The sequence below is a fragment of the Lycium ferocissimum genome, chromosome 11 (genome assembly GCF_029784015.1).
Source record: "Lycium ferocissimum isolate CSIRO_LF1 chromosome 11, AGI_CSIRO_Lferr_CH_V1, whole genome shotgun sequence".
NCBI lineage: Eukaryota > Viridiplantae > Streptophyta > Magnoliopsida > Solanales > Solanaceae > Lycium > Lycium ferocissimum.
The window spans coordinates 4,943,760-4,957,848 of record NC_081352.1 but is presented as its reverse complement, the minus strand read 5'-3'; the positions used below and the strand labels follow the sequence as shown (position 1 = coordinate 4,957,848).

The 14,089-nt window shown below is 37.3% G+C and overlaps 1 protein-coding gene and 1 non-coding gene across 2 annotated transcripts; one reads left to right on the top strand and one right to left on the bottom strand.

Moving 5' to 3' along the window:
• Window positions 1-1,419: 1,419 nt before the first annotated feature.
• Window positions 1,420-3,347, bottom strand: LOC132038014 (uncharacterized). The gene is made up of 7 exons (XM_059428736.1): window positions 3,303-3,347; window positions 3,090-3,194; window positions 2,850-3,029; window positions 2,663-2,716; window positions 2,440-2,600; window positions 2,183-2,253; window positions 1,420-1,952 (listed from the first exon to the last, which is right to left on the bottom strand). Exons 1-7 carry the CDS (start codon window positions 3,345-3,347, stop codon window positions 1,420-1,422), a joined length of 1,149 nt encoding a protein of 382 aa, XP_059284719.1.
• Window positions 3,348-6,069: 2,722 nt separating this feature from the next.
• LOC132038738 (small nucleolar RNA R71) lies at window positions 6,070-6,176 on the top strand. The gene has a single exon (XR_009410221.1). It is a non-coding gene; the product is annotated as a small nucleolar RNA R71 (small nucleolar RNA).
• The last annotated feature ends 7,913 nt before the right edge of the window (window positions 6,177-14,089 follow it).

Sequence of the window (14,089 nt, the reverse complement as noted above, 5' to 3'; positions counted from 1 at the left end):
ATATGGCTCTACTATCTCATGACTCTTCCATCTCATGTTATCCTTCATGCTATTATTATGTTATTGCCTATGTCTTACATACTCAGTACATTGTTCATACTGACGTCTTTTTGGTTGTGGACGCTGCGTCATGCCCGCAGGTGGATAGGGAGATAGACTTGATCCTTAGGCTGCTTATTCAAAGACTGCTTAGAGGAGCTCCATTTGATTTGGAGCTGCCACTGTTGGTATTATTCTTTTGTGCATATACATATGGGCATGGTGGGGCCCTATCCTGTCTTTATGATGTTGCATACTCTTTTTTTTTAGGCTCGTAGACAGTTGTGTATAGCTAGATATCTCTTAGTCTTGTCGGCTCATATTTTATACATCATTTTGTTAGCCTCGTCGGCTTGTGTATATGTATATGGGCATGATTGATGATGTTGATATAAAAGTGAACTTGCCGATAAGGTTTGTATTATTGACGCACAAGAATTATGAGTAGGCCATGTGGCTCATATAGTTATGATTGTGGAAGTATGATGAGAGGTGCCCGGTGGTTTAGCTCCGGCACCGTCATGGCCCTCCGATTGGGTCGTGACAGGCCCGTACATAAATGTACAGTCCGTATCACTTAATACGTACCTGGGGTCATTAATGATGTGGAAATTGGAAAGTACGGGTCGTATAACTCACCATACAATTAAGTATGGCCCGTACATACCTGGCATATCTGGATGTCAAAACCAGTGATCGAATTTTCTTCACTTCTTGGTACGGTGCAAACAACGATCCGAACAATTAAGTACGGCCCGTATTTTCCCTAGCGTATCTGGATGTCAAAATCCAATGAGCAGCTTTTTCTTTCCCTCTTGATACGGTACAAAGTACGGTCCGTACATCATTTGTGTGGTGGGCATACGTCCCGTACTTTTACCGTTGAACGGTGCAGTTCACCTATTTCACTCCCTGTCACTCTCTTTTCCTAGAATATTGGAGTCCAAACACACAAACAAACATCAAAACACAAAAACAAATAAAACAACTAAAATTACACAACGAAGAAAAATATAAAACCTCAGGTTGGCTCCCAAGTAGCACTTGATTAACGTCGCAGCACGACGGCATTACCACTTTACTCAGGTTCAAGAGTGTAACCGTGCATCAAATGGTGCCTATCAACAATTATGTCACCATCGATACAGCCATGATAATGCTTCACCCTTTGGCCATTCACTTCAAAAGTTCGAGTCCCATCTTCGGACTCAATTCAATTGTGCCATTGGGTGAAACACTTACCAGTTGGAAAGGCCCGAACCATTTGGATTTAAGTTTTTCTGGTAAAAGCTTCAATTTTCTCGGTAAAAGCTTCAATCGTGAGTTGTACAACAGGACATCATAATGAGCCTGGAAGTCCCGCTTTAGGATCTTCTTATGTTAGTAATGCTTCATCCTTTCCTTGTGTAGGGATGCACTCTCATATGCTTGGTACCAGAATTCATCCATTTCATTAAGTTGAAACAACCGAAGCTTGGATGCCTCCTCTAAGTGCATAATAAGCTTCTTCAATGCCTGCATGGCCTTGTGTTCAAGTTCAACTGGCAAATGGCACGCCTTTCCAAACACCATCCTGTAAGGGGAAGTTCCAATGGGAGTTTTGAATGCCATTCTGTAAGGCCAAAGAGCATCATCAAGCTTCCGGGACCAGTCGGTCCTATTCACATTAACCGTCTTGGCCAAAATACTCTTTATCTCCCGATTAGAGACTTCCACCCAGCTACTTGTTTGAGGGTGATATGGGGTGGCCACCCTATGCCTGAAACCATATTTTTTGAGCAGTCCCACAAAGGCCTTGTTACAAAAATGAGAACCACCGTCACTGATGATTGCCCTCAGGGTGCCAAAACGGGTGAAAATGTTCTTCTTCTGAAAGCTTGTGACACTTTTCGCCTCATTGTTAGGTAAAGCCACTGCTTCAACCCATTTGGAGATTTAGTCAATGACCACCAAGATGTATCTCATTCCAGATGAACTCACAAAGAGCCCCATGAAATCAATGCCCCAAACATCAAAGAGCTCCACCTCCAACACAAAGTTCATAGGCATCTCGTGCCTTTTAGCAATTGATCCTTAGCGTTGGCATTGGTCACAAAACCTTGCCATCATGTTTTCATCATGATAGAGAGTTGGCCAATAATACCGGCACTCGAGCACCTTAGCTGTTGTTTGATTTCCATCATGATGACCGCCAAGCGGAGAGTCATGACACGCCTTTAAGATATCCATAACTTGCATTCAGAAACACAATGCCGAATGATATTGTCAGCGCATGTTCGAAACAAGTAGGGTTCATCCCAATTGCATTGCCAACAATCCCTCAAGAACTTCTTTTTCTAGTAAGCCTTGATCACATCGAGTATGAGGCCGGTAACCAAGAAATTTGCTATATCGGCATACCATGGTACTACATCACATGACACGACTAAAAGCCTCTCATCCAGGAGAGCATTATTGATTTCAAGTTTTCCCATTGGTCTGCCAGCTTTCTCAAACATTGATAGATGATCTGCAACTTGGTTCTCTAACCCTTTACGATCTCTGACTTCAAAATCGAATTCCTGTTATAAGAGAACCTAGCGTATCGCCTCTCAGCTTGGCATCTTTCTTCGCCATCAAGTACCTCAATGCAGCATGGTCTGTATACACCACCACTTGGGACCCTAACAAATAGGCCCTGAACTTCTCCAAAATATATACAATAACAAGTAATTCTTGCTCAGTCACCGTTAGTTTATCTGAGCACTACTCAATATTTTGCTAGCATAATAGATCGGGTGCGTGATCTTGTTGTGTCTTGGACCAAGCACCATTCCAATAGCAAATCCACTAGCATCACATATAAGTTCAAAGGGAAGAGACCTATCAGGTGATACAATAACGGGGCCTGAAGTAAGTCGCTCCTTCAATTCCTCAAATGCCTTGCGACACTTTTCATCGAACTCGAACTTAGCCTCTTTTTCAAGAAGCTTGCACATAGGATTGGCTATCTTCGAGAAGTCCTTAATGAAACGCTAATAGAATCTAGCATGTCCTAAGAAGCTACGAACCCCTTTGACAGAGATGAGTGGAGGAAGCTTTGCAATAACATCAATCTTGGCTTGATTAACCTCAATTCCCTTTTCAGAGATTTTGTGACCAAGAACAATCCCTTCCTTTACCATGAAGTGGAATTTTTCCTAGTTTAGAACAAGGTTGGTGTCCTCACACCTCTTCAACAATCGACCTAAATGGTCATAACAATCATCGAATGAGTCACCGACCATAGAGAAGTCATCCATGAAGACCTCCAAGAAATCCTCAACCATATCAGTCCCAGAAGGACAAGTGAATGCGGTCTTCTCTTGATCCTCTAAGGTAATATTTATCTAGTTGTAGCCGGAATATCCATCCAAAAAGTAATAATATGACCTTCACTCTAGCCGATCAAGCATTTGATCAATAAAAGGCATAGGGAAATGGTCCTTGCATTTAGCATAGTTGAGTTTTCGATAATCCATGCACACTTTCCACCCGGTAACTGTTCTTGCTGAAATAGGTTCATTCTTTGAATTTGACATAACTGCGATGCCACCCTTCTTTGGAACACATTGCACCGAGCTAACCCATATGCTATCCGTAATAGGGTACACAACTCCGGTGTCCAACCACTTAATAATCTCCTTCTTGACCACCTCTTGCATAGGTAGGTTCAGTCTTCTCTGATGTTCAACACTTGGCGAACTATCTTCCTCAAGTTGAACTTTATGCTCACAGATCTTTGGAGGGAATCCCCCGATTATCTGCAATAGTGCACACTATAGCTCACTGATATTCTCGAAAGATTTCAAGTAACCTCTTCGTCTGCTCATCATCCAGTAATCCAGACACAATAACTGATAATGTATTATCTGGACCGAGAAACTTATACCTGAGATGTGATGGGAGCTGCTTGAGCTCAAGCTTTAGCGGCTCAACAATAGATGTCTTAATAACTGGCAATGTATTATTTGGACCGAGAAACTCATACCTCAGATGTAATGGGAGCTACTTGAACTCAAGCTTTAGCGGCTCAACAATAGATGTCTTAGGTGGAGAAGTAGGCCGATTCTCGAGATCAAGAGATAATTTCTTCGGTTGATAAGAATAATACCCCAATTCTTCAAGAAAATTCACCGTCTCCACATATCCCTCTATATCATCAGCATCAAAATTAACCAAGATAGCCACTAAGGCTTCCCCAAGGTAATCTTCCTCCATCTTGAATTCAACGGCCTCATCTACCAAATCTATTGTGTCAATCACCGAAATGCTTTCATAAGTACTTGGTAATTTCATCCCTTTGCTGGCCTGAAAGGTTACCTCTTTATCGTTCACTCAAAACTTGATTTCATTCCTCTTCTAATCCATAAGAGCCCTTCCGGTAGCAAGGAAAGATCATCCCAAGATGATAGGAATATCTTTATCTACTATACAATCAATAATCACAAAATCTGTCGGGAGAAGAAATTTACCAACTCGAACAAGCACATCATCAACAACCCTAACTGGCCTCTTTATCGATCTATCAAACATCTGCAACTGCATGCTAGTTGGTCTAGGCATTCCCAACCCGATTGCTTGTAGATAGCAAGCGACATTAGGTTAATGCTAGCCCCAGCACGTGCAAAATCATGATGACTAATAGTTCAAGGAATAGTAAAGGCCCCTTGATCCTCTTTCTTCTGAACTTTGGTTGTGGAGATGACAGAGCTGACATGTTGAGTGACATTCATTTTATCATGTTTGATTGACCGCTTTTTCGTCAATAAATCTTTCAAATACTTAGCAAAACCCATAATCTCTTGGAAAGCATCAACGAATGGAATATTCATCGATAGCTGCTTCAGTTGATCATAAAATCGTTGGCACTTGGCATCCTCAGTCTTCTTCACCAACCTTTGAGGAAAGGGAGGTGAAGATTTTATCAATTGAGTTAAGGGCCTGAGTTCCCCCGTCACCTTACCTTTTCCCTTGTCATTACTCACATCTTGAGCCTTTCGAATCTACGGCACATGATCAACTTCAACCATACTAGGAGTTTCATCTTGCAATTCCTCAAATGGCGCCTATGCACCTTCTGCTTCTATAGGACCCTTCTCAACTGCTTTCACACCCACACTTTGAAGTAGTTTCCCACTCCGTGTAGTGATGGCATGGCATTTGGCAATTAGATCTCCACCACCACCTTTTGGATTTGGAATTGTAACACTCGAGAGTGCTCCTCTTTGTAGAGGGTATTGCTCTCTCGAAATATCTATCATCTGTGACTCAAGCTTTTGGATGGAAGTAGTGTGAGAGCCCACAACTTTGGTCAACCCCTTTAAGGTCTTATCATACTTCTCTTGGTTGTCTATTACCCTTTCGAGCATACTCTCCAGCTTAGAACTCCCTTGATCATTTGATTGACCCTTTGGCGGAACACAAGGATTGGAACTCCTATTCTCAAAGTTGTTGTTGTAGTTTCTTTGGTTCGAACCACCATAATCATTTCGCCCATATTGATAACCTTGCCCTTGTTGTTAAGGTTTCCACTGATTCTGATTCTGATATTCGGATCCTTGATAATTCTGCCTTTGATAACCCCCTTGAGAGTTGTTAACACAATTGGCATCTTCATATTGCATAGGTGGTCCCTCTTGATATGGAATCTCTGGATCTTGATACATCCCTTTTGGAAAAGTCTGCACATCTTCAACGGCATTCACTTTCTTTGTCTCTTTTTCATTAAACCTCTTGGTCAGCAAAGTAATATTGGTTGCAAGTTGAGCTAGAGTTTGATCCCTCTCTTGGTTTTCTTTCACAATGTTATTGATTAATAGAACTCCATATGCTACACCATCAGTACCACCCAAGTGTCATGCTTGATTATGTGTAGTCAATCTGCCAAGCAATTGAGTGATTCGAGCATAAGTATTGTCCATGAAACACCCACCGGCTGCATTATCAGCCACTGACTGCGTCATCGGATCTAACCCTGTGTAGAACTTCTCCCTTAATATATGCTCTGGAAAACCATGATTCAGAGACCGCATCAAGTACTGCTTGAACCTCTCCCAAGCTTCATATAATTGTTCCCCCGGGAGTTGCTTGAACTCAAAAAATTTGTCTCGGAGTTCGGCCTTCTTGCTTGGAGAAAACCCCTTCTTGAGAAAGACACTTACCAGATCACCCTAAGTATGAATAGAATTGTGGGGCAACATCTCCAAAATCTCTTGCTTCGCCGACAAAAGAGTATTTGAAAACTCCCAACCGGATTGCATCAGAAGTAACAACATTCTGGGTATGTGTCTGGAACACACCAATGAAATTCTTCAAGTGTTGATGAGGGTCATTGTCGGTAGAGTTCCGAATACCTGTCGAGCTTGAGCAATTAGTAGATAGAACTATCAATCTTGCAACTTGCGGCACCGACCCTTGGTGGAACAATAACAAATGCATATTCCACCTGTTGCATGTAATCCGCAAACACATTCTCCACCTCATCAACTTCCTGTGGTGGGGGTACTACAATCACACCCCTACCACCATTTGGTCCACGTCCTCCTCCTCTTCCGGCCATAATCACCTAGTTCACAGAAAACAGCAAACAAGGTGTGATGGAATAGAAAAAGAGTTGAAGTAAAGCACACACTATTTAGAAACTTCAAACCGTATTCCCCAGCAACGGCTCCAAAATTTGATACGCTTAAATTACACCTAATAAGCGCTTAAAGTGAACGTTGTCAAATATAGTAACCCAACTAGGTTGGGGTTGAATCCTACAGGGAATAGAGAGTGAAAAGTTTACTATTGCAGTGTGGTACTTAACTTTCGTATTCCGGTAAGTGAGCATGCCAACTAGGATGGGGTCGAATCCCACAGGGAATAACTTTCTCTCTTTTAGGCGTCTTCAATTATCTTGCCTTCAATGTACGGTGCGAAGTACGGCCCGTACATCATAAATGTACGATCCATACAAAGTCACCGTATCAAGTATCTTCAAAAGTTGAGCATTCTGTTTCTTCCCATCCAGATCCGGTTGAAATTTACGGCCCGTACAAATATGTACGTTCCGTACTTCTCAGAATTTGTGGACTTTTGGTGAAATTTCCTTATTTTTGCCTTTTGGTCATCAATTACCTGAAATACAACAAAAACATATCAAAACGACACAAACTTGCTCAAAAACAAGTAAAACTTGTCGTCCAAAGGCATCAAAAGCGCCGTAATTTTACGACACATCAGTTTACATAATTATCATTGAATTAGGGAGTTAATTCCTTAAAAGGTCACCCATATTTTTAGAAATGCCTCCTAATATCACTTTATTTTTTTATTTTAGTACTACAATATCACTCAACTATCACTATTTTCCTCAAAAAATACTAAAAACATAAAACATTCCTTCTCTCCTCTTTGTCACATTAAAATTATATGTTTTTAAGAATAAATTTATTTAACTCATCCAACTCATTTAATCCAACCTAACGCAACCCATGTCTTATACCCATTTAGATTCGGTTAAAAAATATCAAAGAAGTTAAAATACACTTTTGATGATACTGCAAGTTAAAATATACCAATATCTTTTTAAAATTTAATAATTATCACATATATATTTATATTCGGTTGTCAAAAATATTTTGCGTAAATGCTCCATCCGCCACGAAAAGCACCTGAAAATGAAGTGAAAAATGAATAACTCATACATGCAAAACAGTCCCGTCCCACTCGGCACTTTAGGGGTCACATTTATTACACAGAATCAATCATATAATCAAAAACCTTGTTCCATACTATAGAGTCTATCATAAAGTTTTGGTAACCCCTGAATAATTTGTGGAAAACAAACTAGGTTCATACCCACAAATGGTCTATAGTGACGTGATTCATTTTCTTTCTTCCAAAGTTGTTGATATACATAACTGATGACTCCAATTGCTTCGATTATTTTACCTATATAATGTTATTCTCTCGCGGACATATATATATGTGTGTGTGATACGAATTAATTAGATAACCTAATAAAAAAGGATAATGGGTTGATTTGGTTTTGGGTTGAGTTAAATGGATTTGATGAGTTAAATAAATTTATCCTTAAAAACTAGAATTCTTATGTGACATGGCATGTCAATGGAGAGAAGGAGGATTTTGTTTATTTAGTATTTTTTTTTTTAGGAAAATAGTGATAGTTGAGTGATATTGTAGTCCTAAAAGAAACAAAAGTGATATTAGAAGATAATTCTTAAAACATGGGTGACCTTTTAAGGAATTAACTCTTCAATTAGGAATGTGCCAAGGGAAAATTGTTTTGGATCGGAGGGAGAAGTATTTCATCCAAACAAATGACGCAACAACCAGCAAGATAACCACCATTGACCATGGTCACTTGCGAAGAGTGTATATTTTTCAAATCAACACAGTCATTTCAAGTGAGTATATTTATTGCCTACCATACAAATTATGGACTAATAAACTACATAGTCAACAACAAAGATATTATACATATTGGTAATAGATTCTACATATAGATGAAGATATGATGTGGAAAACAATAGTACGGATCGATAAACTCACAGTCGTAGCACTCCAAAAGGCATAAACCAGATCAAATATAATCAATTAATTAGTCGGTCATATTTTAAGGATAAAAAGTTGGGGAATGTGAGAATCAAAAGACAGAATAAGGGGGCTTGGTAAATATGCTCTGCTATTGTTGTGAAACATCATTGTTTGTCCTTATTTACCCTCTAAAAATCATCTTTGATATAGATATGTGTGTGATAGTATATGTTTTCTTTTCCCAAATTGTGTAAAGTTATTCATAAATGTGGTGTCAGTTCGTTTTGGTGTTGCTATCCGTTGGTTTTTTATTTATTTTTTGAAGTAGGATATTTAAATTTTAGAAGGGAATTTATGTAATTTAACTTTTAAGTTTAGGAGTTCCTGCTTTTAATAAATATAGATATAGATGTTCAGACTCATAGAGCAGGGTTTGCTCGGTCAAGTTAAGGCACCGAGTGCCGGTTTGCCTCACTAAGATTTTGGGGCGTGACATAAACTCATGTCTCATTTGTTTGCAATTAATGTTACGGCATTAAGTGCATTTATTTACAGTAAGAATTAAGCACTTATTGGTTTGAACATGTTTTAATCATTAAGATCTTGAACAAAGTCTTAATATCATTAAGAGGTATTTTGTGTGGATTATTTTTTACCACCACTATGTCCACCTCCACAAGCCACTACCGCAAACCGTCTTTGTCATCACAACAATTATCACCACTATCAACCACCATAACCGTTGCCAACCACCAACCACCTCTGCCATCACAACCAACACAGACAACCACCACCGCTGACTATTACTGTCAATCGCTATTACACCTGTCACCTCCACCATTATAATTATATTCACTCCCACCATCTCCACCACCCCCGTCACTTGCCCCACCACCTCTGCCACCACTACAACAAATCCCTACGAACCACCACCAAAATCACAATTAGCACCGCTGCCAACTGCCACCAACACCATTGTCAACCACTACACATTTTTCAACAACCACCGCCACCACCGCTAACTACTAGCATCAACCACCCCACCATTACAACTACCACCAACTCTGCCAACTACTAACATCAACCAACTCCACCATCACAACCACCACCGCCACTACCAACCGCCACCATCTCTCCAGTCACTACAACCCAACCACGTCCACCATCACAACTATCACCACCACCATATTTAGCCACTAGCACCAACCATCACCACCACATCATTGCAAACCATCTCCGCTCTCACTAGTGAACATAAATATATTTTTTTAATTAAATAATAAATTTTTATTGAACTTATATTATAATATATTTAATTACTTTTTTATTTGAATTATATATTCATTATATTTAAAAATAAATAAATTATGCACATTCTCACGTTGAAAAACAAACAGTCTTAGAGTCTTTTTGGTGTGATGGAAAATGTTTTCCTATTTTCCCTTGTTTGGTTGTACTAAATATCTTGGAAAATATTTTCCTCAAAATAGGAGAAAATGGAAGAAAACGTTTTCCTTTAAAATTTGTGGGAAAACATTTTTCATATCAATACACACCAACGCGTCCCCAACACCCACCTACCACCCGCCTACCCCCCTCCACCACCTACTCCACCGTGCCAACCCTCCTCCCCCTCCCTCTTACTCCCTACTCTTCACCACAGCAGAAGTTGCACTCCGAATGCAAAACCTTGTGGTGTTTTGCTTTGAATATATGCAAATCCTTTTCAAATGACATTTTTTAATTTGCATACCACATACCAAACGTAAGAAAATCAGTGGGAATATCACTTATTTTTCGAGAAAATACTTTTGTCCGTGAAAAATATTTTTCGTTATACCAAGCACATCCTTAATCATTCAGTATTCAGATCTAGAGACAATCTATCTATATAGAATAGGAGAAGCAAAAGCATGATGTGATGATAAGTGTCTTCACCAGAAAATTTGTATTTAATAAATAAAATAAAATCATAAAGACAACAAAAAATGATAAGAAAAACAAAAACATAAAAATAAAAAATAAAAAACTGCAAACTTACCGATACTACTAAAAATTAAATCACGTTTTTTTAACTCCTTCTTTGTAGAAACTACTCCTTTTTTATAGCAATTTTCGGTTAACTTTTGTCTACTACCGTGGTTCAAATATTTCTTAAAAATTTAAACATTCCTATTTAAAAATACTAAATAAGAAAATAAAAATTGCAAACTTACGTGTACTACTAAAAAATGAATCATGTTTTTTTTTTTTAAATTTCCTTCTTTATAGCAACTACTCCTTATTTATAGCAATTTTTGGGACATTAAAAAAATAGAAAAATGGGACAGTTTTAACTAAACGCTCCCGGACAGTTTTTTTTTTTTTTCGAATGTGTATTAAATCAAAAACAGAGAAGAAGACTTCTCCCACTTCTAGTTTTAAATACACGCTCTTGGAAGCTTTGTGGTATATTTAAAATATTAAATCTGTATAATTTGAATTTTAAAAACTAGTACCAACCACTCCCACTTCCTCCATTCCCCCTCCTCACGATTTATTTTATTTGCAGATAGTTTATTGTTTTATTTACGGACAGTTAATTTCACTTTTTACCAACATAGGAGTTGGTTTAAATTGTGAACGTGTATTTCAATCATTATTTTCCTTCCTCATTATCTATATTTTTCGTCTTTCATAATACAATTTCAAATGTCTTGTTTCAATATCTTTCTATGCCTTCTCAACAATCTCAACAGATACAAGAAAACCCTCCATTTTTATCTCTAACTTCTTCAATTGTTAAGCCTAAAATTTACATTGTCACTTCTTCTTCAATTATTTTTATATGTTTCATAGCGTAAATGGTAATAATATATTGTATATAGTTGTTGTACTTTTAATCTCTTTCACTGTGAATCACAGGATGATTCTACACATAGCATAAATGGTAATAATATATTGTATTTAGTTGTCGTACTTTTAATCTCTTTTCACTGTGAATCACAAGATGATTATACATATATGCATGCTTAAAACATAGCATGCATATATATATATATATATATATATATATATATATATATATATATATATATATTGCATGCTATGTTTTAAGCATGCCCACTTTACAAGATCAGAAGACCAAGCATCTAGAGAATCAAGTTGAGCAGAGGATGCATTATATACAAATGGATTACATTATGGATATCAAGTTGATCTTTTTAACCTATTATTCTACCCTTTTCTACGGTTATTTTCTAAAAATGTTTTTATGTACCGTGTTAATCAATTATTTTTTTACTTTAACGAAGCGTATTTCGTTACATAGTCAATCTTCTTAACTTTCGTTTGCAATCAGGGTAAATTTATTCTTGAGTTTCCATGCATCTCTTTTGAAGTAAAACGTCATGGTTAGTGCTTATCATTATTGACTTTTAACTTGAATTATAGATAGTTTGTAATATATTGAAGACATATTCATTTTTTTGAAGCCTTAAAACTTAAAATAGGAGAGCCTATATTCTTCATAAAGATGGAACATAAAATACCATGGTAGATGTCTCTAATTGTTGGTTTTATTGAATTTGACCTTTGTAATTATTGATTTTATCGAGTTTGACCAATATAGTATTGGTTTAATTGGTAAAATTTCCAGGTTTTGAATGTTGATAACATAGTAAACCCAATCTTTTGGATCCATGTTGAGATAGGTAAGATGCTAGGATCGTGGAAGGAAATGTTGGCGAGGAATTTGCAAGGAAGCAGAAAGTTTAAAGCTTAGCCGTGGTTATGGGAACCAAGGTATGTAGCTATTCAAAGCTCTCTCTTTCTCTATAATGCTAGGGAAGTATATGTAATTTCACTGAACTTGCTAAGTTTGATGATAATTTACTCTGAAGTAGTGTTCATCCAAAGAGTGCTAATTGGTGTTTAACAGCGGCATAAACTGTATTAGGTTCTTCCTTCATAACGTTGTTCTTATAGACAGGTTCTAATATTATCAATGTAAATGCTTTCTTGATTTTATTTTTTGTTGTTTCATATATTCAGCGTTTAAGTATATTGACTGGACTACAAGCATAAATAAGATCTTTATGTCTAAGCTCATTTAGGAGGAGAAAAAAATACTTTGAATGAAGTATAGCATTTTAATCCTTTGTTATAAACAAATACATGTTCTTCAATTGTCTGGGGAATCTAGAGGTCTTTGTACGAAGTTGAGAACTGGAAAGGACCTAGACAAAAAAATGATAAGTATTTTTGTTGGATCGCCGTTGATGTACTGCACACCGCAAGAACTTATTATTTTATGGCCCCAAACCCATCGGGAGACACCTGTGGTTGACAACATCTTTCACTTAAACGCCTCAACTAAACCTTGTTCCATTTACACATCTAGGGTAGGGTTCGATTGTACCATTTGGACACTTTTCGCTGACTTGGCAAATTGTGTGATTTTCACACAAAAAAAGCGCGTGAAAAGGCTAAAAAAACAGTTTTTTTATTCTTTTTATTTCCTCCTCCTCCTTCTTCTTCTTCTTTATTCCTTTTCTCTTTCTTCTCCACTTAATATTCTACCATTAATAAACCTTCCTCCGTTATTATCTTGCTTGATTACCATAAAAATGAATAACACCCCCATTTTCTAAGAACATGTGGCAAATTTTATATAAAATCAAAAATGAATTTTGAGTTTAATATTAAAGAATTTCAGCCAAAAATAAAATAAAATGAGCCCACCCCGTGTTCTCTTCTTCTCCGGCCACCCTTCCGGAATATTTTCAGTGGTTGACTTTGACGAAATTTCAGTGGTTGACTTTGATAAATAAATAATTATCTTAGAAGTAATACAAAATTTCAGCCTACAAAGGAAAATAGATCTGAACTTTTTTTAAAAAAAAAAAAAAAAGCTCACTGAAAAAAATTTCTGACAAAAACTATTCATTTTCCGGCCAGAAGTATGTGGAATTTGTTTATAAAGGGGAAGAAGGGGCAGGGTAGGTGGGTTGGGGTTTTTTTTTATTTTTAGTTTTTGAATAATTCATTTTTAAATATTATTTTGGACCCAAAATGCCACATGTAATCAGTTAATTGGTTATTTTGCCACGTCATCGGCGAGTGTGTTACACACTCTTTACATATTTGGCTGAGTCAGCGAAAAGTGTCTAAATGGAACAGTCGGACCCTACCTCAGGTGTCTAAATGAAACAAAGTTTAGTTGAGGTGTTCAAGTGAAAGAATCGGACAACCACAGGTGTCTATCGATGGATTTGGCCTTATTTTATTGTAGGACTCGGCGATGCTCAAATTTTGATGGTGTTTAGGATTTTTAAGAAATTGGTTGTAATCTTTGTGTCAAGTGATAACAACACGATTCACACTATGATTACTGTCAAGTGATAAAAAGATGCTGCTCTTACAAGATTTCTTTTTATGTGTTTATAATATATTTATCCATGTTCATGTGTTTACTTTCAAAATTATAATGTTAATAAGATGTTGCTTC